This window comes from Elephas maximus, chromosome 23, assembly GCF_024166365.1.
Source record: "Elephas maximus indicus isolate mEleMax1 chromosome 23, mEleMax1 primary haplotype, whole genome shotgun sequence".
NCBI classification, from domain to species: domain Eukaryota; kingdom Metazoa; phylum Chordata; class Mammalia; order Proboscidea; family Elephantidae; genus Elephas; species Elephas maximus.
The window spans coordinates 31,622,464-31,649,376 of record NC_064841.1 but is presented as its reverse complement, the minus strand read 5'-3'; the positions used below and the strand labels follow the sequence as shown (position 1 = coordinate 31,649,376).

The following is a 26,913-nucleotide window of genomic DNA, read 5'->3' as shown; positions in this document are numbered from 1 at the left end:
TCTGAGAACTTTACTCCACTTGTAGACCATGTTAGGACAGGCCAAGAGTTTGAATGAAATCACGTTCCTTCCTATGATGCAGAGAGCACATACACATACGTATATAAAATGTTACTCCGAAGCACATGCCCAGAAATCATGAGTGGAAAGACAGGTATTGTTTAAGTCTAAAGAATCAGCTTACATGAATTGTGCCTAAGTAGCCTGTCTGATTACAACCAATACAGTTTCACCAGGAAGAAGTATTAGAGGAAAATGGTATGGCCAGAGACCTACATAAAACTGGTGAGCACATTCGAAGATGAGAACTGGCATTGTTGGGGGTGGATCAGGAATCAATAGGTATTCTTGCCTTTGATCTAGTTGAAGGGTACAGAATTATGGGGTTAAGAGGAGACTAATTCAAGGCAGGAGGGAAAGGTGGGAGCAGAGTGAGACCAAATCTAAAGCAATGTGCTACCTCCACCAATCAAATTGTTTGTAAAAGTAAGATGTCTGCAAGAATTCAAAAGAAAGGACATCAAAATACCCAGATTAAATAAGAATAATAAAATTAAAAATTGTCAGCAAATCATTTAGATGTTTGGTCTACTTGACATTAAACACATGGGTGCTTCCAGATGCAAATGAAAGCTCTAAATAATTAATAAACCATTTTGATGCCTCCTCTTAGTGTACCTGGGCCCTCTTGAGGACCTAGCCTGCCAGGGGCTTTGGTCATCTAACTCTCTGCTTTCCTCCTGCCCTGCTCTACCCCTCAGTGCCAGTTCTTGCTCTTGAAAGTAACCAGGGACGACTTCAGATTGTTAAAATGTAAAAATATTTAAGTACTGTTTGGTATCAGCAAAATTTCAAGCTAAACACTGTGCCCCAGCACTATAACTATGTGGCATTGTACAGACTGTTTAAGGAAGAAGGGGAAAAAATAATTAGGACTTTAAGAATACAGAGCCTTAGGTGTTTTTAATGGATCCACTATTTTATGACTCGACTGTGACTGTGGTCTCAATTTACTAGTGTCTTTGGTGTGGCCTTCTTTTACAAAGAGAAATTACTACAGTTAATACAATATTTTCGGGGGGAATAAGGATATCAGTCAGAAGTTGCAGCAACTTAGAAATTATGGTTTAGCTGTGATGCCAGTGTTTTCAAAACTTCTATCCTCAAAAATGGCACTGTAATAATTTTGGGAAAAAAAAAATCAAATGAAAAGGACATCTAAAAACAATAAACTCGAATTTTTCTAGGCAGCATTGTCAAGAAAGCTGCCACAAAGCTCATTGTGGTCTGAAAAAAAAAAAAAAAAAACTAAAATAACTCTTAGAAGTCCATTGGAAAATTTAAGTTCAGAAAAACCCCCTCAAGTAAAATACTGCAGAAATATGTTAGGCAAATGTTGAGTGGCCTTTGTGTTTATGATACAAAAGAGGAGATTATATCCTTCTATCAACTTTATTTGAAAACTGAAAACCATGCTATTTCTAAATATTTCTCCCCAACCAAAAAAATCAAATACTGGTTTTTATTCAGCACACGTTTTGACTCTGCCTTGTTATTATCAAGCACTGTATTAGCAAGCATATTTGTTCTCTTTCAAAGATCTCCATATCATTTTAAAAACTGACCCAAATTGATTAAACTTGATCTTGAACATTAGAATTTTTAAAAAATGTCTTTGCAAGTGCAAATTGTAATATACTCTCTTGTTGGTTTTTTTTTGGGGGGGGTGTTATTTTGTTTTTTAGAAATCTTTTCCCTTCGTTAGATTCCCTAATTATCATAATGATTAGATTGTCCTTGAGAGATTCATCTGAAATTCTTCATTTTTGTTGCCTAGGATTTGCACCTGTATTGTGATTAAAATTCATTTTCTAAATTTGAGTTCCATCTAAGAATCAGAGCAGAAACACTTTTTACAATTCTTGTAGACTGCTATATTTGCTTGTGTGTTGTACAGGTGAGTTGAAGTTGTTAATGTATAATAATTACACCTGATCCAGGGCCTCGCTTTTTGTCTGGTTATTAAATAATATCTCCCACTATGGGTATGTTCATTATGTGATGAGTTGCGTTTATTCACCATTTGGCAGCTCCTATTCCTCATGGAAAAGAGTGAAATAACAGACCTAGACGATCTCTTTAGTCAGCTCTTTTACCACTGTACCTAGGCCAACATTCACATTTCAGAGCTGTCTAGAATTGCCAGTCTTAATTGGCTTTTAGAAATATGCATGTGACTTTATATAAGCATACGCTTAGAATATATGCAAACATTATTTGCGTATGTGTTCTCCTTTGTCTTGCCTACTGGGCTAAGTGTGATTTTATGCATTTATTCTTATCACACAAATCTGACTTTTACCTCTGACTTTCCTCTCTCTCATTTATGGGTGAACTTACTTAACCAAGTAATGTCAATTTCACAATTATATCATTTGATACGCACTCTGTTACCATCTTAGATTTCTGCCAGCATAACCCATAAGTTTAAAATGAGTACTTACAGAAATGATAGGTATGTGCCTAATATTGGCCTTAAGTGTTTTTCCTGATGAATTATTTTGCCTGATTCTTCAGGTAAAATAAGTAAACAGGTTATTCATTAAGGTATGCACCAGCGTATTTTCTTTGGAAAACAATGCATTTTACAACGTGTACTTTTTTTTTTACTTTAAATATAACCATGGTATAATTATAAATGCCTACTCGAATAAACAATCTAATTCATAGTCAGGAACAGGAAAATAGTTTCCCTTTTGTAATGTAATCAGGGATCCCAATGACAACAGTTATTTATATAAAGTATCAGACACATAAATATTAAATGAAAAATGTGTTGGTTACCAATCCCATTTTTAAATTATCTTTTCACTGAATTCTATAGCAGTTGTATCTATCTAAGGGAATACTTTTTATTGTCAGTAAATATGGATAGCAAAAACTTATTATGCTGTAATTATATTATTTCATCTTAAAGCTGCCTTTTGAGGTCCTTCAGTTCCTGATTTAGGAAGCATTACTTGAATAATCCCCTCACTTGTAACACCTATGTATTTCCCACATCTACAAATAGTGAGTGCTCAAAAAATGCTTGTTGTTGATGATGACAGTAGCTCGCATGAGGGAATTGGGAAAATTTCTGCTCACAATCAATAGCTAATTTAACGTTTTCCTTTGTCAATAATGCCTCTTGTTTTCTTAAGGCAAAGGGAAAAAACAATTGACTTGGTTTATTATCTCGATATATATTGAAGATTTTTAAACAGTTCCCATTTAAACCTAATTTTACAATTTACTACCTCTTACACAGGTTAGCCAGCAAACATTATCTGGTAGCTGGTAAAATGCCAAAGAATAATCTCATAACGATGACTGAAATAGAGTCGAAGACCATATGACGCTAGCATTACTTAACAGCTTTCAATTGGAAACGTCTAATTTAAACTTTTTTTCCTAGTGATGATTTGCATAGATTTTCCAAGCAACCATTTCAGTATGGTCTTTGAAACATATTTGATTTAGGTAACCACTGGGTTAAAAGAAATAAATAATGATAACATAATTAAATTGCAACCCAATGATGTTTATAAAACCAAAATTAACCACCTGAACTTCTCGTTGTTTTAAGTATTGCCATACTAAGTTACAAGATTCATAACTTTATTGAGTGCAAAATACGTTTCATGATATTTTCATGATCTTTATTTCAGAGTTATTGTCAGTAAAGCCAACTTCACTTGGTCCTCCACGATGTCATAAAGCAATAACCACAAGGCTATTTTTTAACTATTTTACATATTTCAAAAAATGGAGTATTTTGATTAAGCTAAAAATAAGTGTTCCTCATTTTTGCAAAACTAGGCAAAACAATAAAAAATGTTTAAGCAGGTATGTCTGCACCTATGTCATCCAGATATATCTACTACTTTACATTAAGACTATGTAACATTTTCAGTGTATCACTTCCAATTTCTGCTTAAATTCACTAAGTGCTCTTGATTGCTCACTACTTTCTATCAATGCCTCCATATTATGATGGTAAAGGAAAATAGTGACCAACAGCAAGCAATATGTAATTACCCATTTTTTAAATCATTCAATCACACTCAGAAAACTAGAGTATTTATGAAGGATGCTGGGCTAGTACAAAGTGAATAAATTATTCAAAGTAGTACTGAAAGAAAGGAGTCCTGAAAATGACGTTATTCTGCATCTTATATTTGCCCATTACCTTTCACCATATCAACAAATAGACCACAAGGGTCTCCTGTGGCTCACTGTTATTTTTATTCTTCAGGCTTCACTGATACTTTAGTGCTCTCAAAGAAAGACAAGAAAATCTTTACAACATACCTGATCATTTATCTGGCATGCAACGAGGTTGTGCTGATCATAACAGCCAGCGAACCTGATGTACTTGAGCCAGCTTCCTACATCTGGCTGACTGGCATCTATGCAGAACTTCACATTGCAAAACTCATCTAAGATCTGAAAGGAAGAAGATGAGAACAATCAATTTCCATATTGGTCCATTTGTTAAAATGGTTAATTGCTTGAAAATGTTTCATTCAAATGTATATTCCGCCTTTGCATCCTTAAAAGAAAAAAAAAAAAAAAAGCCAGACAGCATGCATATTAACAAAGGAAGAATAACAGTAAGTTACCTTAGAAATGACAATGTACTTTTTTTTTTTAAAGAAACAAAGTAATTTTAAAATTATTACTAAAACAGATGAACTGGTTTCAGAAAAGCTTGTTTTCTTGTTAGGCATGAATGGTACACATGGTTTAATAATTTTATCCAGTGCAATATTTACCAAAAAAATAATATGGAGCAGAATATATTAACATGCTTCTAAAATAAAGTCAATATTTTAGGTTCAGGTAGTTTCACAATATAAATGTATATTTTCACATCCTTTAATTAATTCAATTGAAAAACTTTAACGTAAATATTCTTTTCATAGTTTACATTTCACCACCATGAAACAATTAAATCGTACCCTTAATTGAAACAGATAATAAGATGTGTCTAGTAAATGCTTTTGACCAAACTAAAGAAAAACATATGAAAATAAATGATTGGTAAACATTCAGGCAAAGTATGGCAACCTAATGGCTTAGCTAACACATGCCAATGCAAATTTCAATTTTATATTTAGTAAGCAAAATAAAACTGCTTGTGAACAAGTAAAAAACATATGAGAATACTGTAATAAATTAACAATCATTATATGCAGATGTGTATTGTTATTTCTCAGATTTTACATTTGGCCTATCCTTCACTTAGTACACCTTAAACAAAAACCGAAGTGGAAAACTTCCATTTCTAAGGTTTTGCGGACTTAAACCAAGCTATCTTGGTTCACTAACAGCAATGTCTTAAACCTTGATATGATGTAGTTGTTGACTTGATGGTGAATAACTAGAAAGGCTGGTAATTTTATATCAATCTGTTAATGCAAACTTGAGGAAGTTTCCAGTCCAAGACTGAACAATACAGTCTAGAACAAAAATTAATGGATTAAATAGCCCCTACAGAACTCTACTGTATCTAAACCTATATAAAAGTTAAAACTGAGATTTTAGGTTTACAGACCAAAAGCAATTTTGCATAGAATTCATGCAATCACCCAGTTGCAGAGTCAAGTCATTAACTCACCACAAACTTCAAGAAGAACCCCAGTGCTCTGAGGGCACGAGTCAAGAGGCACTGTGAATAAGCCTTTGGCCAGGAGGCAATTAAAGGGCAGAGAGTAGTCCCATAATTCAAGAAAAGAAAAATCTAAACAGAATATAGGAATAGTAATTGCTACATACATACACAAGACAAACACACAAACCAAAGTCGTCTTTTTCAAGGACCCCTCTTCACACTAACAACAACAACAACGAAGTCTACACTCAAATATCTTCTCTAGTGCAAAGGACAGATTTTTAACAAGTTTTGTTTATAAAATTCCAAACGTTAAGATGTTTGCTTCTACTCTAGATGCTAAATTACTCAGATGGCAACTTGAGATTTTTCTTCCGCTCCAGGTGTCTAGAAGGTATGTAAATAACAACAGCAACATACATTTTAAAACAGTAAAAGTTGCAGGTTGCTGATCTTTTTTGTTTGGTTGGTTTCTGTTTTTGATCTTTTGTTGTTTGTTTTCTTGGCTAGCAAAAAAGAAAAAAAGGGCAGCTTTACTGCCACAGTAGAGAAATGTCTAATGACGGAAACAGGGTGAAGTCACTGAAGTGCAACACCAGTTCCATTTCATATTTGCAGAAAGTCACGGCAAACGTGTTAATTTCAAAGTCAAGAAGCATCTATCCCCTTAGCTTCCAAACATTCCCTTTTGCGGGGGCAGGGCGTTAAGGATCACATATACTGCACATAAAAAGTCTAGGTGTAATTTTATTCCGTGTTAACATTACTGTTATCGCCACTGTCAACAGTGAAATTATTTTTTTTAAGTTTCATTTCCAAAGAAGGTCTTTTTACATATCTGTTACATGATTATTCAAATATTTCACCAACATATTAACTTTCTTACTTTCAATAGTCTTGCTCCAAGACAAAAAAGTCTACCTTTCTCCAAAAGAGCCCCCCACCCCCCTGGGTGAATTGTTCACTTTTGATTTGCTAGCAGGACGACATTTGTCTCCCAAATGTCTTAATCATCTAGGAAATCTTGAATAAAGTAACAACACATCTTCCGTCATTTCATCTAACACACTCCTGTGTTTTTAAAAGCTGTCAAGCTCCTAAGATAGCTTAAAAAAAAAAAATCCCTTTAACTGGACTTAAGAGAAAGGCCCTTTCAAAAAACCAACAGCGAGAGAGAGGGAAAAAAAAAAAAAAAAATCCCCACAATCTAGCCAAAGGGTCCGTATGTGACTTTCTCGCGAAGCAGCACACGATGTTGGACAGCAAAGCTGTTACTTGGCAAGGTGGAACTCGGCCGAAAGCTGCTCCAAAGTCGCGTGGCCGGTGCCAGGAATTCGGATTTTGGCAACCCCACCTTCTGCGTCCCTGATACAGACCGACAGACACACCGAGGGAGGGGAAGCAGGAGAGGAGCGCGAGGAAAAGAGGCCGGCAGCCGGCGGAGACCCACCGAAGGCCGGCGGAGACCCGGCGCAGGCCGGCGACCCACCCCAGAGGCGCGTCCAGACCGCACCGTTCCACAGGAGGAACAAGGAAATCGCCGGTCTCAGCAACGTAGATAAGCAGCAGGGCTCCGCGGGGCTCGGGCGAGGAGGAAAGGCGGCTGGGGTGGGTGGGGGAAGGGGCGCCCCGGCAGGAAACTGTCCCAAGTCACAGACTAGGTACATCGCCAAGACTTTTTACGTTTAAGTGCGTTCTCTTACCTTAATATTTCTATGGCCTCAACTCAGCAATAAAAGGCAATCACAGAAGAACTTAAACAAACAAAATAAAGAATCAGCAGCCCCCAGCTCTCCTGAACGAAAATTCCTTCAAATCATCCCGAGCAACATTTCGAGATGTCTCGATTTCCAAGTGGGTCTCTGATAACTTTGTCCGTCTCTAGGATCTGCTCGCCGGGACCACGCGTTCAGATTTATTGTCCGCCAACAGTGTGTTTTTAGGACCAGAAATGAAGTCTCCTCTCGTCTGGGTGACCCGGGTTTGGTGTATTTTGGCTTTTTTTTCCCCTCCTAAAAGAGCTCGGAGCTATTCCTTCTGGTTCACATCACCTCCCTCTTTTCTCACTTTCTCTTGCTCTTATCAGCCCGAAGTGTAATGAAAGTTATCTGAAACCCACTAAAACTTCTTCCACTTCTCTCTCCCGGTTCCAAGGATTGGAAAACAGGCAGGAGGAGGAGGGCTCGTAAAGGTGGGGGGCCTGGGGAGGCGAGGGGAGCTCTAAGCCCCTCTCAGATCCTCCGCAGTGCCTTCCCCGGTCCTAGACCCTCACGGGATCGTCCCCTTTGGCAACTCCGAGCTCAGCCGCCGGGTTTCTATTTCATGAACTGTCTCTTTAAAGAGAATCTGCTCGGCCATCCAGAAAGAACCCGGGGCGAGGGAGAAAGGGAGCTATCTCCTGCCGCCCAGAGTGATCGGAAGCCAGACAGGCTCCTCTTTCAGTAAATTTTTAAAGTGACAGCAGCCTCCTCTGGCGGGAGAGGTCACAAGAAGGTCGCCAAGTCCCAAGTCCTATAGGGACAGACTGATTATGGATGCACCATCCCCCTTAAACATGTAGATTTCTCCGAGTAAACAACCAATGGGGAGATCTCGCCAGGCAGGATTTCTTTCCCCAGGGATATATCCTCTGTTTCGATGTTCTGAAAGCACAAGTGGAAGTGTGTGTGTGTGTGTGTGTGTGTGTGCGCGCGCGCGTGCGTGCGTGTGTTTGTGTGTGTGTGTTGGGGGATGGGAGGGATGGGGTGAAAAAGTGCTTTCAGGGATGTGAGGGTGCTGGCGCTGAAGAGGGGGTGGAGGCAGCGAGGATGGGGCTGAGAGTAGAGGGACGCTGGCTTGTTCTAAACATAATTATGTTGGTAATTCTCAGAAAACAGCAGCCTAAAGAGCGAAAACTTGGCAAGTACATGTCCAGCTTCCTGCTGAGCATCTTTTTATTTATTTATTTTTCTAAGTTGAAATTCCTACTTTATTCCCTCCATGGTTATAAGTAGGTAAACAGAAAAAAAAAAAACAGAAAGGTATGCTAAATTTTCAAACCATGTATTCTTAGAAGAAAGAACTTGAAAACACTGAAACATTATTTGCATATAACCTGCCCAAATAATGTACTCTGGGTTTACAGAGATTGATGACTGTCTGGTGAGTTTTTGCTATTTTCTTTGACATTAATTAAAACACCATGAACGCCCCAAAGTGGAAGTAAGACATTTGACAACTCAGATTTTTAAACTTTTAACATCATAAATGCTGTTTTCTAATATATGGTCAATTTTTATCAACACATTTCAGAAACGACATTGAAAGAAAGAATAGGGAATGAACAGGAATATAAAAGTGTCTACGGGTTTACTCAGAGCCCATCTTGAAAAATTCAGTAAAACCCACCGGTTAAATTGAAATAAATGCTTTTCATCACAAAACTCCATTCATAAAAACAAATGAACAAAATCCAACTTTTCCCCGCTTCAACCCTGGAAAGTTAAGCAATCTAAAGACACTTGCGGCGGAAGGGTGGAGGGAGAAGGGCTAGGGAGCGTGCCCGTGTTAAACTTTATGTGCAAACCGGGACAACGCGAGTGCCACCCACTTTTTGTTTCCTCCAAGGGCAAGGAGTCCTGTAAATCTAGATCTGTATTTCCCCAAAATGCTGATTTAAAAACAAAAATGGTAACAAAAGGGAGGGACGTGGGGGAGAGAAAATGACAAGAGGTGGTGACTAATTCGTTTCGGCGGTCTGTTATCTGTGACATTGAACTGTTATTTCAGATAATGGCTATTGTTTGAGAAAAAAAATCGCACAGCAGAGGTAGGTAGGCAGGAAAAATCCTTTGTAAATAACCTAAAACCCGGTCAGATATTCCCATAGAGTTTGGCGTTTGAGAACATTTAAGAGCTCCCGGTTTGCTGCCATTGATTTCCTGCCCTTCCTCAACTTGCCCATTGTCGGAGTCTTTTTTTTTTTTTTTAATTTAGCCATAAATTGGACCGGCTCGAGCTATGAGCTGTTCTATTTTCTTCCTGTCAGGATGAGGGATTTGTTTTATGATGCATTGTGTATTAAATACAAGTAATCTGGGGAACCGATTGCTTCAGACAGTGCGGCCTGATCAGGGGGTCTGGGAGCTCTGTGGCCCAACCTCTCCCGCCCCAGTCCAGCAGCCCCCACCTCCGTGGCCTTTACAAAGCCGCTCTGAAAAGGAGGAAACGTCGACGGATAAACAAACAAACAAAAAAAAAGGTCGTGTGGAATCAGTAGTGGGTCCTGGCTGAATTAGGGCTTCGCGGAAAGGGCCTCCGAGTTTTTTCCCTTATATTGGGTTTGGATGGGGAAGGCGGGGCGAATTTTAAGGTCCGGGTGTTTGCAGGTGCAGCAGGAGGCCGGTAGATGGCGTTGCGCCCCGAATTAAAGCGCCGCACCGGCGGCTGCAGCCACCCAGGTGGACCGCCGCCGCCCGCCGGGCGCGGGCAGCCGGGCTTTGCCCTCCGACTTGCGCGCCGTCCGGAGCTTCAGCCGGGAGGGGTGCACAGGGCCGCTGTGAATCCGGCTGAACTAAGGCTATTTCTATGTATGAAGTTCTCTTCTCCAGATGTAGCCAAGACTAACTTCCTCTCTGCGACCTTGGAAGATGGGAAACTATTTCTCATTAACGTTATTATTTTACTAACATCATCATCGTCGTCGTCATCAATTTTGTTACCTACTGAATAAATAGTGAGGCCAACTAAGAAAATCAGGGGGAACCGGGCAAAGGAGACTTAAAAAACACTAAATTCCCTCTTTTTCTCTCTCCCTTGCTTTCCCTCACCTCTCTGCTTTGGTCATATAATAATAACTTCGTGTAAAGGCAGAGCCACCCCTCTTTTTCGTGGCGACACAACTTGAAGCTTGAAGAGAAGATCCTGAAATCCAAGAGTGGCTAGATGGGCCATGTTTCTCTTGGAAAAAGCCTCTGGCTATTTAAATAATAACCCTTGAGGAAAAAACCCTGACCTACCTCCGCTCATCAGAAGTGAAACAGAAGAGAGACAGCCTGCAGGAGGCAAAGGTTTTTGCAGGGGACTTGCTTTTCTCCCTGGTTAGCATGCTTTCCATCAGGTTTCTAAAACAATAAATAAATACAACCAGCCAAATACCACCACCAATTCCCTTTATTCCTTGGGATTTCTGGTGAAATCTGTTTACAGTAGTTCCCAGTTACAAATTAATCTGCAAAAGCCGCTGTCTGCTCGGCAGTAATAAGTAACATGCGTGTTCTGCAGTGTTTAACGCTGCCCTTGAAATGGGCTGTTAAAAATAATGGTTTTACTATAATCTCAAACCAGCTTTAGTTTGCAAACATGTATCAGGACTAATGATCTAAATATTAAGGGCATGGAATGGGAGAACAAGCTAGAACAATGTATAGTTTTGGGGAAAGCAGAAAATAGAGTGTTTCAAAAGAGAATCATATTTTTAAAAATTTCTCCAGAAGAAATCTTCTTTTTTTCTCCTGTCTCGTTCTGTTAATTCTTGTTTACCAGGAAAAAGGCATTGGAAAATATGAGGTTTGAGTGTGAGCTGATAGATTTTCTAGGAGTATAAAGATTCCCCTTTGGCTGATGGCAGGGCTGGGGTGGAAGAGGTTAATGTGTTTTCTTCCTGGTTTGAAAAGGGCATAAACCCTCCTCAGGCCCCTTCCTTCCTCCCCCAGCTGTGTGGGTTGCAGAATCTTTAAAAGACCCAAAGATTTCCAATAAGGCCACTGGCTCTGCCTTCATTGTGTAACTGTTTATTTAAAATAAGTCAATATATTAGTTAAAGCAGTAAGAAGCTAGTGCTCCAGTATTCAAGTGATTCCCACAAGACTGTAAGCTGATGCCTCTTTTAAGCCTTAAACTTCATGGTTGTCCCAGAAGTAAAAGTTCTGCTAATGGAGACCCTATGGGCATGGTACATTCCATCACATCATTAAAGGAAAGAAAAGCAGTCCAGCCAAAGCCAGATGAAATGACTTGCACTGTCCACTTTTAATAGGCTTCCTGTGGACAAACAGCACTGTAACACTCTGCAGAGGACAATGTTTAAAAACAAGACAAGTTGCTGGCAGTTTTCAATACCATAAAGTTAATAAACTATGTTCCCATTCATCCTGACATTATGTTCTTAGTTTATAGAGGAAGGTACTTTATAACCTCAATTTAAGTAGAGTTGCCTTAATTCTGCAGCTTTGGGTTTCCTGAGGTGGCTAAATACACGCCGAACTCCAAGTCTGACTTTTTTGTTTTAACAGTGTCTTTTTGTAGCTTTTCAAGAACGTACAAGTGCATTTTAACATTTCTCAAGTGCAGTTTCATTCACCGAGATCCTGTTAAATCCTGCTTCATACAGTTCATGTCAAGAAGCATGAAATAATCTGAGAAATTGACATTTGGCTGAACAATAACTGCTCGCTAATTAAATTAGCCTCATGTATAGATATTGATGTGTGTTTAAAAAGAAAATCAATGCTTCCTTTTACATGTCAGAATAGGATTTTGTGAAATCTTACCTAACCTCAGCAAGACAAAGACAAGAAAAAATTGATGTCTTTAGGATTCAAGAGACTTCCCACTGATTCTTATGTAGATATTTCTCCCCAGTACTGCAGCTCTAGTTTGTCTTGCCTCCTCTTTCCCTCCAAATTCTCTACCATCGGCAATGTCTTCTCCCAAATCTTTTTGTTTAATAGAGTAAGCCTTGTAATGAAATAGACTCAAGAGGAGCTAGATTAGAAACCCATGGAATCAAAGGTAATACTCTGTTTAATTTTAATTACTTATATTTTTTTAAACAGGTGGCATATTCCACAAGCTGGGCTCCCTACACCTGAAGGTGAATTCTGAACGCTGGGCAGGCAGCCCCAGCAAAATGGGCCAACACAGAGCTGACAAGCAAAAAACGCCTGAAAGCCCCTGGTCACCAATGCCATCACCACAGCTTAGGAGAGATATTTCTGGTCTCTCTTGATGGACTCTGCCTTAAAAAAAAAAGGGGGGGGGGGGGAGTTGTTAAAAAAGAAAAGAGGAAATTAAAGGTAAAAAAAAAAAAAAAATGTAAATAAAAAATTTCCCTTGGTCTGGAAACGGGCCCGACTGAAAGCATGTTAATCTCCACCTCGGTAATTTGGTTCTCCAGGAGAAGACAGAAGCCCTGCTGCTGTGCCCTGCACTTCATAAATCACATCTTTATGTGGACAAGGTCAGGGCACCTAACAGCTCAGACATGGGCCTTTGCAGTGGCTTGAGGATTCAGGCGTGTTTACTCTCCTGCTCGGCTCTCTGAGGGGTAGTCCAGCACGCTTCTAATTACTTTTGATTATTTTCATTTGCCGGGGTCAGTCTGGCTTGCCAGGACGGCTGGAGGGTTGATTTCCTACAAATCTTGATGTCTTTGTAGGACAGCACTGTGTGCATTCAGAATTAGCACCCCGTTATTGTCCCTACAGCCTGGGATCCCTCATAATAGATACTGGGATACAAAAGCTTCCCCAGTGAACCATTACTGACTTCCCTTCTTACTAATTAACTACACAAGCATAATCACCTATCTAATCTTTTTAAAAAATGCAGAAAACCTTAACAGTTGAGTATTTTATAGTACATTTGGCCAAAATGAAAGTGATTTTTTTCTTTTTTTTGCTTCAACTTAAATATATTTAGAAATGACTAGCAGCTCTTTGGAAACTAAGATGAAATACTTTGCTGAGACAAGAGCTCCAGTGAATAAATTATTCTACTCAAAGATTTATTTCCTAAACTCCAATTAAGACTGCCATGTTTAAAATATTTTTTGTTGGGCTATTTTGATGTATTTCAGGCCTAAGCCATTACGCTGAGTGGTTACTTTGTCGCTAAAGCACAACAACAAAATATTTATACCAAGTCTATACGAAAAGAATTTGATAAAATAAAAAATTTAATAAACATATCAGTAAAATTTTGGTAGAGAAAAGGGGACAAAATACCATTATTTTTCTCTTCCTTGTCCCCCTAAAGCAGAGATGTTTAACACTTTGATGTATGCATTAAAAGATACATTCAAGAAAAAAAATGATGAATAAATAAATACAATAACTGAGAGATATATATTCACGAAAAAACATAGAACACATCAATCTGGTGATCCAAACAATGGGCATTTTTATATCATTGATAACAAATTACTTTTACTGTATTTTATAGAAGATAACTTAAATCATGATTATCATTAGAATCTCAAAAACTTGCATTCCTCCTTCTACCTAAGTATACACCAAAGAATTAAGGTAGTAAATTCTTTTGGAATAGCCCCAAGTCCATAAGGAATTAATTTTTCATTATTTCATTCATTTCAATTAATTCAATCTTTCAAAACAGCATTTAACACGTTATGCAATAACTCCAGGTCAGCTTCTTCCCCATAGTTTTAGAAATACCACTTAAGAGTGCTTTTCAACTCATAATCTTGTGGGGAAAGTGAATTGGGAGACTTTCTTCTATTCCTGTCTCCACTCCTAACTGTGTGCCTTTGGGTAAATCACTTAACCTTTGAGTTGGTTTCCATGAAACTTTCATAATATCAGCCTAATAGGAGTGTTGGGGAAATAAATTGGGTAATGTGAGTGTGAACTGCTCTGAGTTCATGGGAACAGGTCAAAATACTATACGTTTCACAATATTTGTGTTTGTGTAACGGGTTAGAGTAAACTTAAACACTCACTCAATGTGGAAGATAGTCTGGCCCACACTTTGGGAAATTGCAAAGTATAAGTATTTTTCTATTCTCTTTCTTCCATTCCAATGTCATTTGCCCTAATCCTTACCCTGACCTATGGAAGAGAAGAATTTTAAGAAAAATGTTTTTTTTCTCTCAAGCTGTGCTACCCCTGAAGATGTCTGTCTCTGTCTGGCTTGCAGCTGAGTTTGTTCTGTCCCACCCACTGTGTTCTCTGCCAATCAGTAAGAGGAGTGTTCTGAAGCAGAGATGCAACACCACTGAGATCCAAGAGCCCTAGAAACCAGGGTAGGAAGACACACACACGCAGACTAGTTTGAAGTCAGTATTTGTTACCAAGGCCAGAAAATTTGTTCTCTACAACGTTCTCCTGGTGGACGTTAAGGGTGAGGAGGGCAGGAATTGGGTCTATCTTATTTGCTTCTCTTGCCCAGAGCCTAAGATAACGTCTGGCATACAGGAGGTATTCAGTAGACGTCTGTTGAAAAAATTTATCAGGTCCTTCCTTGGATTTCATTCCCGCCAAATTTAGATGTTTTTGTCTCTAGTTTGAATTATTTCAATGACCTCTCAGATCTTCTGACCACGACTCACCCTCCCACCAGTTCGTACTGTTTGTCTTCCCAACCATCAGCTGTTAATCACACTCTTGCTCAAAACTCTTCAATGGGTTCCAGTTGCCTAACGATTCAGTATAAACTCATCCAAATTTTTTGAGAATTAATTAAAGAAATGTATACAAATCTAGAATTACGTATGTCGCATAGCATATGGTCAATAAATAATAACTATTATTATTGTTAATGGGCTCACACCTATCAAAGATCATGAAAATGGTACAGGACCAGATAACGTTTTGTTCTGTTATGTTTAAAGTCACCATGAGTCACAGCCAACTCAACAACAGCTAATAACATTATTGTTATTATTAGTGTAATTGTAATGATTATCATTATTATTCCTCTGTATGTAATCATTTTGCCTCAGTCATCTGGGATGAAATTTTATCTAGCCTTCAAAGCCACCCTTTTTGTTAGGCCCTTACCGATTTCTACCAGTCAGGTTTAACCTTTTCATCATTCCCCCACAACTCTCTGTGGAGTTCTTTCATAGTTTGTAGCAATTCTATATAGCTACCTACCTATCCTACAGTTGTTTCTGTAATGGTCGTGTCCTCCTTAAGAGCCATATTATGATTCTCAAGGGTGGAATCAAGTTTTATTCACAATGACATCTTTAGTAACATCTTTCCACAGTAGGCTAAACTACCTTTGATCTTCCCTTGCAAGGGTGAAATAAGCATGACTAAAATGTATAGGAAATTGCAATATTTAATATTCAAGGAAACTTGGCTATTTAGTGCTGTTTCCCCTTGGGAATCAATTGATCCACTGATAATTCTCATTTAGGGAATTCAGAGAGAGGAATTCCTGCCACCGCTGCTGTTTCTTGGGAGTAGCACCATCTTGCCCTTCCTGGCTCCACAACATTTCTGTTTCTGTACCAACTATCTGCTCTTTACCTGGGTGCAGACCCTGGACAACATCTCAGACTCCTCCCTTCCCCTTGTCATTGGCTTGGTCAATCTGTTAAGCTGCTTCTACAAAAAAAAAAAAAAAAAAAAAACTAGTGCAGGACCCTCAAATTCCTATTAGCACTGATCTAATGGAGGCCCTTAGTCATTTTAGACCTAAATTTTTATGGCATCCTTACACCAAAACTTAGTCTTCCTGAAATAATGGGATTATCACAATAATCCCTAAAAACAAAAAGTAAAGGAAAAAAGAAAAGAAAAACCACATTAATAAAAACTCAAGTGGATCTCAATATGCTAGAAAATAAAGCCTCTAATCCAAAATGCAAACTCCTCTATAATTTGTTGCCAATTTATCTTTCCAGACCAGTGTCCTCCTTTTCCTCTACACAAATCTTCAGCTCTGGTTAACAACTGGGGACCTAAGCAGAAGCTCTATGTACTTTAATGTAGTTCATTCAAGTCCCAGAATGCAGGCCCTTCGCTTCTCTTATCTTTGCTGGTCACAGCATTCAGTAGATGAATAGTCCATTTATCAAGACCATGCACAGCATTCAAGGCTCCCTCCCTTGAAATCCTTACAGTACTTATTACTAAAATTGTTCACTAGTCAGATATCACATTTAGGGTCATTTGGGATATTTCTGTTATCTGCAAATCTACACATAAGTTGTTACTATGTCAATGGCTGTCACACCAGTATTTTCTAATCAGTGAATTGTTAACAGATTAAAAAAAAAATCAGTGAATTGTTAACAGATATTCCCTGAAAAAATGTGTTTTGGGGCCAAATGAGGTAAAGATAGTTCCCTCTTGATGTTTCACAATAAACACCAAAGTGGTAAATGGTCTAAGACTCTAAGAATCTAAGAATTCAATCAGTAAAAAAAAAAAAAATCTATTTGGCTTGTTTAACCTGGCATCATTCAAAGGGATTTAAACATGTACGAAAGCCCTGTTGCCCTTCCACTGAAACATTAAGGGGAACAATTTTGGAAATAAAGCTTTATATTATTTTGTATCTGTTCCAGCAAGGCACAGGTATGTCCCATACACATTTTTTTTTTTCTATTAACTGGTTATTTTCAGCTCATGATGGACTGTTTTCAACTATTGATCAAAAATGTCATTGCAAAAGATTAATAAATAAATAGATACAAAATCAAGCCTCAATTTTTCTTTCAACTTGTGAAGGCATTTGGAAGGTATATCAAGCTCACAAAGTAGATGATCAGTAAACTCCAGCCAATTGACCCTTTGCCTTTAAAGTGCTATAACTGCCCTTAAGTACATAGAATAAAAATCTTCCAAAGGAATGTGTATACAATCTCATTTCAAAATCAACCCACTCTTTCCTAACCCCTTCCATTAAAAGCCCTTCTGAAGCACAGATCTTACCACGGGCATATTTACATGCAATGTTTTATATTATTTCAGCTTTTCTTAATAAGATTTGGCATTATCTAGGTATGTATTTCCCCAGGAGAAATAAAAGCAGCAAGGCAACCTTAGTCTAAGGATGCCTGAGCTAAATGTTCAAGAATTTGCCTTTTCTCCAGTTTCTGATATTGGATTCATGTGTTGAGCCTGCCTATGGCTATCTAACGGTTAAACTAAGTAGACATTAAATCAGATGGCCTGCAAAATTACAGGAATTTGATCTTCAGATAAACCACAAACCTTGATGAACTAGCGCTGTTCCAGATGAATTAACTCATCATCCTGGGGAACAGAACATTTCCGAGGAGCAAACCACACCATCCTCTTTGTAAAGAGCATTAATGGCTGTGATTAATTCTTGATCTATTGAAAGTGTTTACTTCTAACTAAAGAGTCCGGCACTAAGGGATGGTGGGAGGGAGTAGGGGGAGGGGGGCGTTGTAGCCTCAGAATCATTGCTCCACTCCCAAGCTTTGACAGCGGGTGCTACTTACACCTGGTTATGATGTCTCCGTTACAGAATTATTAAGAAACGATCAATACGTTAAGTTTTTAACAATGACTCAGTGAAACATTTATCTTTTCTCCATGTCAGAGCTACTCAAATTCCACTTTTCTATGTCAATGGCCATACTCAGACATTTTAAAAGAATAAAATAAAATCTCTGTAAGGCCAAAAAATTGTGTTAGGCTTTTAATCCATTTAATGGGTGCCACATCTTGTGCTACATATCAAATGGCAGAATGTCAAAATATTCCCATAGTGGTAAAAGTACCAATAAAATCTCAATATCATTGGGAAAATATGGACATTGATTTCAGCTGTGGCTTTGAAAATATCTTTCTTGTAATTTTTGTTGAGCCAATTCTTCAACTTCACATAAAATCATAAAATAGCCCGTCTATAAACTTCAGAATTAAGGACTGGTCAATTTCCAACATGCAGAGTCTCAGAGGTACTTGTTTTTTGGTTTGTAGTTCTTAGCTGGAAAACAAATCCAAGTTTGCTAACGCAGTGTCTTACAACTAGAAAGGGGGATGCCAGAAGGACATGAATGGAAACACTTTAAGAGGAAAGAAAAATATGCACCCTGATTCATACTCAAATTTCTCTACCGATATGATCTGGACTACCAATTTACAAATAAACCCTGGAACCCAGTCATGAGGTGAAGAAGGTCGAAATTATGAGCCTCAGAAGGTAAGACTGAGATGACGGCAAATTTTAAATTTTAAACTCCTGCTCTTGTATAGTATTACATTGTGTCTTACATATTTTTTTATATTTTTTCTCCCCACTTCAACTCTTAAAAGAACTAACAAAGTTCGTATGTCTTTAAAAAAGTTGTTGGATAAATCACATTTAAATGCTATGGAACATAATAGCTATGTAATATGCTTTTCTTAAATTTTGTATTTTTTGTCATCCCTGCAGAAATTACCATAAAAATGTTTGTCTTTTCCTGCACATATATCCTTGGTAACCAATACTAGAAGATTTCTAGTAAGTCATTAAAAGTCTTTAGAAAATATATTTTGCTAAATTTCACTCTTGGAAAACACAGTGGAGTTGCAACATGTGCTCATTTAACTTACTAATATTCAAGTATTATGCAAAGGGATTGATACAATGAGTCTTTACCCAGAAAAGAGCATGAGATGGAGATGTGAATCATCTGTTCCCTCAGTAGGAATCAGTGTTCAAACACCTTTTGTATTATGAGTATCTTGTTGCATTGAGTGTGACTCTTGGGTTTAAAGGTATGTACTTTTCACACCATGCAGCCTCTGAGTGCAAATACACCATTTCCCCTGGTGCTCCACTGAAGACATGGTGATCCATTCCAACCCTGGATGATTTAAGGGCTGAGCAAGGGAAATTCTGATTATACTTGATTTTCAATTACTTGCTCACTGGAGAACCTAAGCCCTCAGCAAGATGTAAATTCCCTGAATTCAGTTTTGGTTTTGAAAAGTATTCTTTTCAGTGACAAGATAACACTACATAAATAATTCAGACAAGTAAATAAATGGCATTTTTTATCCACTGTATTTATGGAGGGCAAAACAATACTTCTTCTCTAATTCTTCCCTGTGTGCAATCCTTTTATCTGGTCCAAGTAATACCAGTGGTTCACGACTCACATGACTCGACTTAAATTGTTCAAGCTAGGAAGCGGTGGTAGTAGTCAGTTTTTACAACCTTCCTGCCTCCTATGGCCTTTAGCAGGGACGGTTCATGGGCTGAACGTGGTCAGATGCCATAACGAAGCAAGGAGATCTTTTTCCCAGGGCTCAGTAGACTATAAGCTTCTCTGCAAATATGGAGTCACTTGGGCTCATGAGCAACTGGTCTCATCCCCAGTTTCCTGCTAGGTTGTAGCCCTCTGATGTTGGAGGCCTGGATGCAGCCTGCTACTCTCAGGGGTAGATTAACCAGTAAGCAAGCTATGGATGGGCTTAGAGTAAGCACAGGCTTACTTGTGCTTATTTACTTATTGGATAATCCGTCCCTGGCTACTCTTATGTGACATTGAGAGAGGTGCTTAAATTTCATGAGCCTCTCAATATCTCTGAAGAGTGGCAATGCCACCTACATTATAGGGAGTTGGTAGGATTAAATAATTGAGCTAATGTATACATAGCACTTAGTATAATGCCTGGAGGAGCCCTTTTGGCACAGTGGTTAAGCATTGGGCTGCTAACCAAAAGGTTGGCAGTTCAAATCTACCAAATGCTCCTTGGAAACTTTATGGGGCAGTTCTACTCTGTCCTATAGGGTCACTATGAGTCAGAATCCACTCAACGGCGAAGGGTTTGTTTTGTTTGATAATGCCTGGTACGCAGTAGGGATGCATAGTGAGGTAGTATAGTATGACAATTAAAATAGCGTAGAACATCCTGTATCTAAATCACAGCTTCACTGTGGGCTAGGCAAGGTAATACACGCCACGTTACTTATCACCTCAGTTTTCTCATCTGTCAATGAGTTTAACTCCATAAAATAGTTGTCACCTTCTGCATAAATGCTCTCTATGTTTTTTTCCTAGACCTCCTTATATCAGCAATGAAACAAACATATTATTTTTTCCTCCTAATTTATTTGCTGATCACTCAGGCAGAAGTTTCTTTTCTTTTTTCTGAGAAACAGAAATGGAAACATATATTGCCAGAGAAAATAAGCAAAATAAGTGATGCTGTTTTGTGCCAACGAGTTGATTCTGCCTCATAGCAACCCTATAGGACACAGTAGAACTGCCCCAGAGGGTTTCCTAGGCTGTAATCTTTACAGGAGCAATTCACCAGGTCTCTTCTCCTGCTGATCAGCTGGTGGGTTCCAACCTTCAACCTCTCAGCAGTCGAGCTCTTAACCATTGTGCCACTAGAGCTCCTAACTAAGTAATGGGAAAGCAAATTGAATATGGTTTCTTACAACTTAACGAGAAATCTCAATCCTAGTGGGGGGAAGTATTTCCTAAAAATGGAATTTTCTTTCTCCACCTCTCTTTCTCTCATTGCCAACAGAACCTCTGGACATTTTGAGAAGATACCAATGTAGGGAAGAGCTAAAACCTCCTGCTAAAAACCAGAACCAAAAACTAGTGCGACACCTTTGGAGCCCCAGTCAAATCTTCAGATAAGCACAGCAGATATCTTAACTGCAATCTGATGGGACCTTGAACCAGAACAGCCCAGCTAAATCATTCCTGAATTCCTGAACCACAGAAACTGAGGACAATAAATGTTTATTTTTGTTTCCAGATACTATGTCTTGGGGTAATTTGTTATGCAGCAATAGATTACTTGTATACCAGCCAAAGCTTTTTGGTAGATACAGAGAATTCTGTTGGCTGACAGCCTCTGATTATCAGAGAATTCAGGCCTGTGAGGGAGGCAGCCCCATAACCTGTGTTTAGTTTTAGCCTGACCATACCCTGCTACAGCTCGAAAGGGAGCAGTTTCACACTGGCTCCTCTCTAACAAATACTTGTCTCTGGTTCTTCTCCTGGACTATTACTCAATAGACTCACTAGGGTATCCCAGGAGCCATAAAGTTGAGAAGAATTATAGTAATAAGACTTGGGTAAAAATGGCATGGGGGCAGTGTCTGATCTTCTCCAACTTCACAAGAAGGAAGGAGAATCAAGATCAAGAGCCCAGGGCTGATTCCCATGTGGCAGGGATCAGACCTGCCTCCTCTCTCCACCATCTTTATCTCACTTCTGATACCAACTGTAAAAATAATGTGGGGTGGTGTCTGACCTCCTCTAACTTCACAGTGGGGAAGGAGAACAAAGATCAACAGCGCAAGACTGACTCCCATGAGGCGGAGGTCAGACAAGCCTTCTCTCTCTGCCATCTTTACCAGTTCTGATACCAACCATCCTTCCCATAGCACTGTCTACTGGGTTCAATAATTCATTGCAATGGCCACAAGGAACTCGCAGACCATACTTATGATTATGGGATTTATTGGTGAAGTAACAGGTTATAATTCAGGCTCAGGGACACTTAATGATACAGTCCTTCCATCAGGACAGCCTCTTCCCAGCCAAGCTTGAAGGCACACCTCTCCCTGACCCTCTGTCTCTGCCCAAAGGCACTCAGCTTTCTCATTCCATAGGCCAGGATGCCCACTGTGCTGAATCCTGCAAGTTTCTCCTTTCTTGGTGGTGATGGGCTCTTCTCTTCCCTACCTGAGGTGGCTCATTTCAAGCCCAATAGGATATCAAAACTGATCAATTCCCTTGGTAGGCCACAATTACCCTATCACACAGTCCAGCCCAATCACCTGGGTGGGAGTTACAAGATCATGGCTAGAAAGACCACACAAAAGTAATCCTTCGCACAGCGACTTGGTATTTAGGACAAGGCCAAATTATGGAAGGCTTCCTAAATCCCACAGGAATTCAGCTCGAATGGGATTGAAAGCAGAAAATGTCAGCCATTTATAAGTTTTAAAGTGATGACTTCATGAAAACAAGATTTCAGAAAGATATGCTTCCTGTTTCCAGAGGCACCACATAGTTGATCATGAGGTCTCAACTCGTTTGGGGCCGTGTTCCAAATTAAGGTTAAATTGGCTTGCAAATTCAGTCTGCTTTTTTGTTGTTGTTTATAAAATTGCTAAAACTTTGATCTTTGAACATAGGAGTGTACCACTAAACTATTTACCAGGAATTTCCCAAATTAAGCTCCAGCCCAAATCTAGGAAAAAGGCAATACAAGCATATTAGTGCCAAATGTATCAATGAAAAATATTAGCAAACACCCCACTATCACTATCACTATCACTATCACTATCACTATCACTATCACTATCACTATCACTATCACTATCACTATCACTATCTCACTATCACTATCACTATCACTATCACCACATGGACTAGGACCTTGCCTTTCGTAGCAGGACCCTCCTTAGAACTGCAGCCACTGCTGGTAAACAGACCGTTGGCTTCTGCTGTGTCCCCAGTCTCTCAGAGGGTGTGCTAAAGTTGCATGACTATGAACCAAATCATATCAGATCGAGACAGAGAACATCATAGGGACTTAGAGCATAGAACACATTATCCTTTTCAAAGGCTTTCACCTCAATTAATTAAGTCACTAAGGATACAAAACCATGAGAGGGCATGACAAGTAAGATTATCAAGATTAAAAATGAGACAAGATGGGGATGTTAGAGAATTTGCCTCAAGTTCCAATGCTGGAAAGTGGTAGAACTGTGGCTGGAAGACAGAATGTTTGATTCTTAGCTAGTGTTTTCTCTACTACACCAGTGGTACTTCATCTAGCCAGGCAAAGAGGCTGAGTTTAAATTTTATTTTATTTTTTTCTCCTAGAGAATCTGATAATTTTATTTATCACTTGACTTCACTTTGCTACTTCCTTTGCAGGATTCATTTTTAAACATTTTCTTTGATGTCTTTCAAATTACAAAATAAATAATTCTTGTTTTAACAACTAAAATAACACAATACAGAGGTAGTTCACCATTCTAAGGTAATCGGTATCCAATCCAGCGTGTTTTCTTCCCATGTAGCATTTCTTGCTCATAGAAAACAAAGAAGCATATATACATATTACAGAGTTTTGTTTGCTTTTTACCAAAATGGTTATACTGTACATATTACTCTATAACTTCCTTTTTTTGAGTGTAACAATATATTGCAGATGTGCTACAAATGAAACACCAAACCCAGTGCTGTCGAGTCCATTCTGACTCATAGTGACCCTATAGGATAGAGCAGAACTGCCCCATAGAGTTTCCAAGGAGCGCCACTACAAGTAAGATCTATACCTATTTTTAAATTATTTTTCTAATTTTTATGCATATATATATTTTCCTGTACACAATGTGCCCCCATAATTTTACCTGAATTCTTGGGCTTTGTAATAACTTTGGGATATCTCCCCAACACCCACCCACATCTCCCCAAAGCTTTGGTTCTCAGTTCACAGGTTAAAAATGACCAAACTAGACATGCTACAGGACAAGGTATTAGAAGCCAGAGGGAATGAAAAATTAATTTAAACCATGGTCCCTGCTGCTAAGGCCCATGCAATCTATTTGGAGAGACAAGACTAAGCCACTTGAAAGAGCAGCAAATAGTACAAGACTGTAAGTCATTAAGTACTAAATTATGTGTTCGAATGATAAGTGCTGCAGAAGTTCTGACAGGAGAGAGAGGAGTAAAGGCTGGAATGTTAGGGAAAGCTTCATGATCAAGGTGAGACTGGGGCTTTTCAAAGGCAGGGCAAAAGTGTATTCCTGGGGAGCTTACCACGTGCTTGAGTTAGGCTAAGTGCACTTTCAATGCTTGTTAAATTGCTTTGATAAAACCCAGCATCCATGTTTTCCTTAGGTGCGTAAAATCATCCACATCTATTTTAAAAATCTAGATTACAGCAGTTTAGGTGTGTGTATACTAATGTGTGTGTTCTAAACAAAGATATTAATTTTTTTGATGGAGTCTAATGTACCAGGTAGATTTATACTCTATTCTGGGTCAATCTGTTGGCATAAATTAAAGGAACATTGAAAAATAATTGCTCTGGTAAAATCTAAAAGCAGTAAATATGCTGATAAATTTTCTGGAGTAGTTCTTTTTTTATTCTAAGAATTACTGGTAATTTACTGAAGGTTTACACGGAGGCATAATGCTCTGCAGGCTAACTAGGAATATTTTATTCCAGGTAATAAGTCTTCCTGTTTTGTTTAATAACCTTAACAACCGAAGATATTATCCACGTTATAGTCAATTTATTTGCAGATAATAATTACAAAAAGCACAAAATACTTTTTAAATCATAAGCATCATGCCTAAATCCATACTCCCCATTGCTGTTTGTGTTGTAGCCTAAAAATCTACCACCCCCCTGTCAGTTGGCTGTACTGTGGTGACTTGCATATTTCTATGATGCTGGAAGCTACGACACTGGTTTTTTAAAGTGTAAGCAAGGTCACACAACTGGTAAGTATCAAAGATGAGATCCAAACTGATCAGTCTGTCTGTATATTCTCCCATGTTCTTTTTCCAATGCTACACTACCTCAGGCATAAAGACCTGAAAGTGTAGCCTGCTAAGATGTCATCTGCCTAGTAATTGGGAGCTGCCATTTAGGGTCAGCCTGAGCCAGCCACTGACTGGCAGAGACCTTAAGGGACCCTAACTTCAGTTTGATAATCAATATTAGATGAATAAAGGAACAGCTTACTAAGAGGTATCTTTAAGACCAAGGTAGACTTCTAGGACATCAGGGAATCTGTATATTAGTAATCAATAGTCACTGTAAATGTGAAAACGTAGGCCAGATAAGCAATGTTTTTTTCCCCAGGCTCAATCATAATCAGAGTGAAAACAAATTTATACCAATGCTTGGTTTGTGGCACCATACCATTTTTTAAATTACTCTCTCATGGATTAAACGTATTTTAATTGTAGTCTTTTAAGAAAAGACACAAAAAAGAAATTCAGTACTCAACATAATGAAGAAAGTCACTTCTTAGAAGTCAAATTCTAATCTAGTAAGGTTTCTAAAAGTGACCCTAGAAAAGACAAACCACCTATCCTCATCCTATGTTCCTCATCTGGATTGTGTAAAAAAGGTAAACAAAATAATTTCTAATTTTTCTGCCCCCAATTATGAATCTATGTCATTATATAACCAAAAACCAAACCAAGCCCCTTGCCATCAAATCAATTCCAACTCATAATGACCTTATAGGACACAGTAGAACTGCCCCATAAGGTTTCCAAGGAGGGGCTGGTGGATTTGAACTGCCGACTCTTTGGAGAGCAGCGGAACTCTTAACCACTGTGCCACCAGGGTTCCATGTCATAATACGGATGGTAATAGAAACAATGCAACTTGATTTTCAAAATTATGTCATTAAATCATAATTACATCTCATAGCCCAGCAAAGGTCATTTTGGGTTATGGGTGGTAGCTTCCTCCTAAATCTAGCATGTTTGCCCTTGCTATCTACTTCCTTATCTGATTATTTACACTGTCTTACACTTCCTTATGCTTTTAACATCAAAAACCACTTGTGGTCTGCATCTTGGGTGCAAGGCACTGACCTCATACCATAGTCCTTGTCTAAGCCATGGTCCTAGCAAAGTCCCCTACATAATACCCACTGTAGGTTTGAGCAGGAAATAAATTGGTTTATAAAAGTAGTTCTTAAAATGGAAATTAGTTCTTCTGTTTAAAACGTCTTTGAAACTGCTTAATAAGAGTTTTAAAGCTATTGATGAGACACCTATAGATGCATGTAACTGGAAAGCATCTAAGATTTCACTTCTTAAAACTGTTAGTTCATAGAAATAAATCGTTTATTACACCATTAGACAAGCGCTTCCAAACTGTGACTATGCTTAAGCGAGCATTCATTCTAGTGAGGATTAATGTGAAAAAGGCATGAAGAAAGATGGAGTGAAGTTGTAAAACTGACTAATTTCAGAAACAAAAGGAGATAGAGTATAACCAAAATGTTGCAATAGCACCGGATGGTCAAGCCATTTACAGCATAAGAGAAGTTTGTAATTAGTCTATGTTTTTCATCACTAGGAAAAAAATATGTGGTTTTAGATATCATGTTTAAAGCGCCTAAAGAACCCAAAGTTGTCATGCTAAATACAAGAGATCTAAAGATCTGCTGTAACACATCCATTACATTTCGTGAGCTGCCCCATTGGCCTTTTTGAAGTGCCGTATACATGATCTTGCAAGGCGAAACTCTTTATGTACCGTAAGAAATTTGAGGCATAATGTTTAATGTTCACAAGATAAGTTAACAAAACTGTATGCCGGTGACTTTTTTATTTCCCTGTTTTATGTCCTTCAGTTACTTTAAGGAAAGATAAACAAGAAGGTAAGAGAATAAAATGTGCCTTTTCCTTCTACCTCTTTTCACTCTCTTTCCTAAATTAAATTATAACTGCTGATTTGCACCCAAGGAAGAAATCATGTTAAAATATGCCTTTTTTTTTTTTAATGTTTAGATAACAGCTTTCAAAACATAGCTAAGTAAAATGTGTT

At 38.5% G+C, this 26,913-nt stretch overlaps 1 protein-coding gene across 12 annotated transcripts in view; it reads right to left on the bottom strand.

Moving 5' to 3' along the window:
• MECOM (MDS1 and EVI1 complex locus) overlaps positions 1-26,913 on the bottom strand; it is a 632,261-nt gene that overhangs the window by 57,998 nt on the left and 547,350 nt on the right. For 9 of the 12 annotated variants that reach the window (XM_049867271.1, XM_049867268.1, XM_049867279.1 and 6 more), the window contains exon 3: positions 4,354-4,488. In XM_049867271.1, the coding sequence (XP_049723228.1) occupies positions 4,354-4,488 (135 nt within the window). Of the gene's footprint in view, positions 1-4,353; positions 4,489-5,662; positions 5,786-7,106; positions 7,181-7,359; positions 8,323-26,913 lie in introns of those variants that run through there. The other 3 variants (XM_049867276.1, XM_049867278.1, XM_049867277.1) reach the window with 3 other exon arrangements.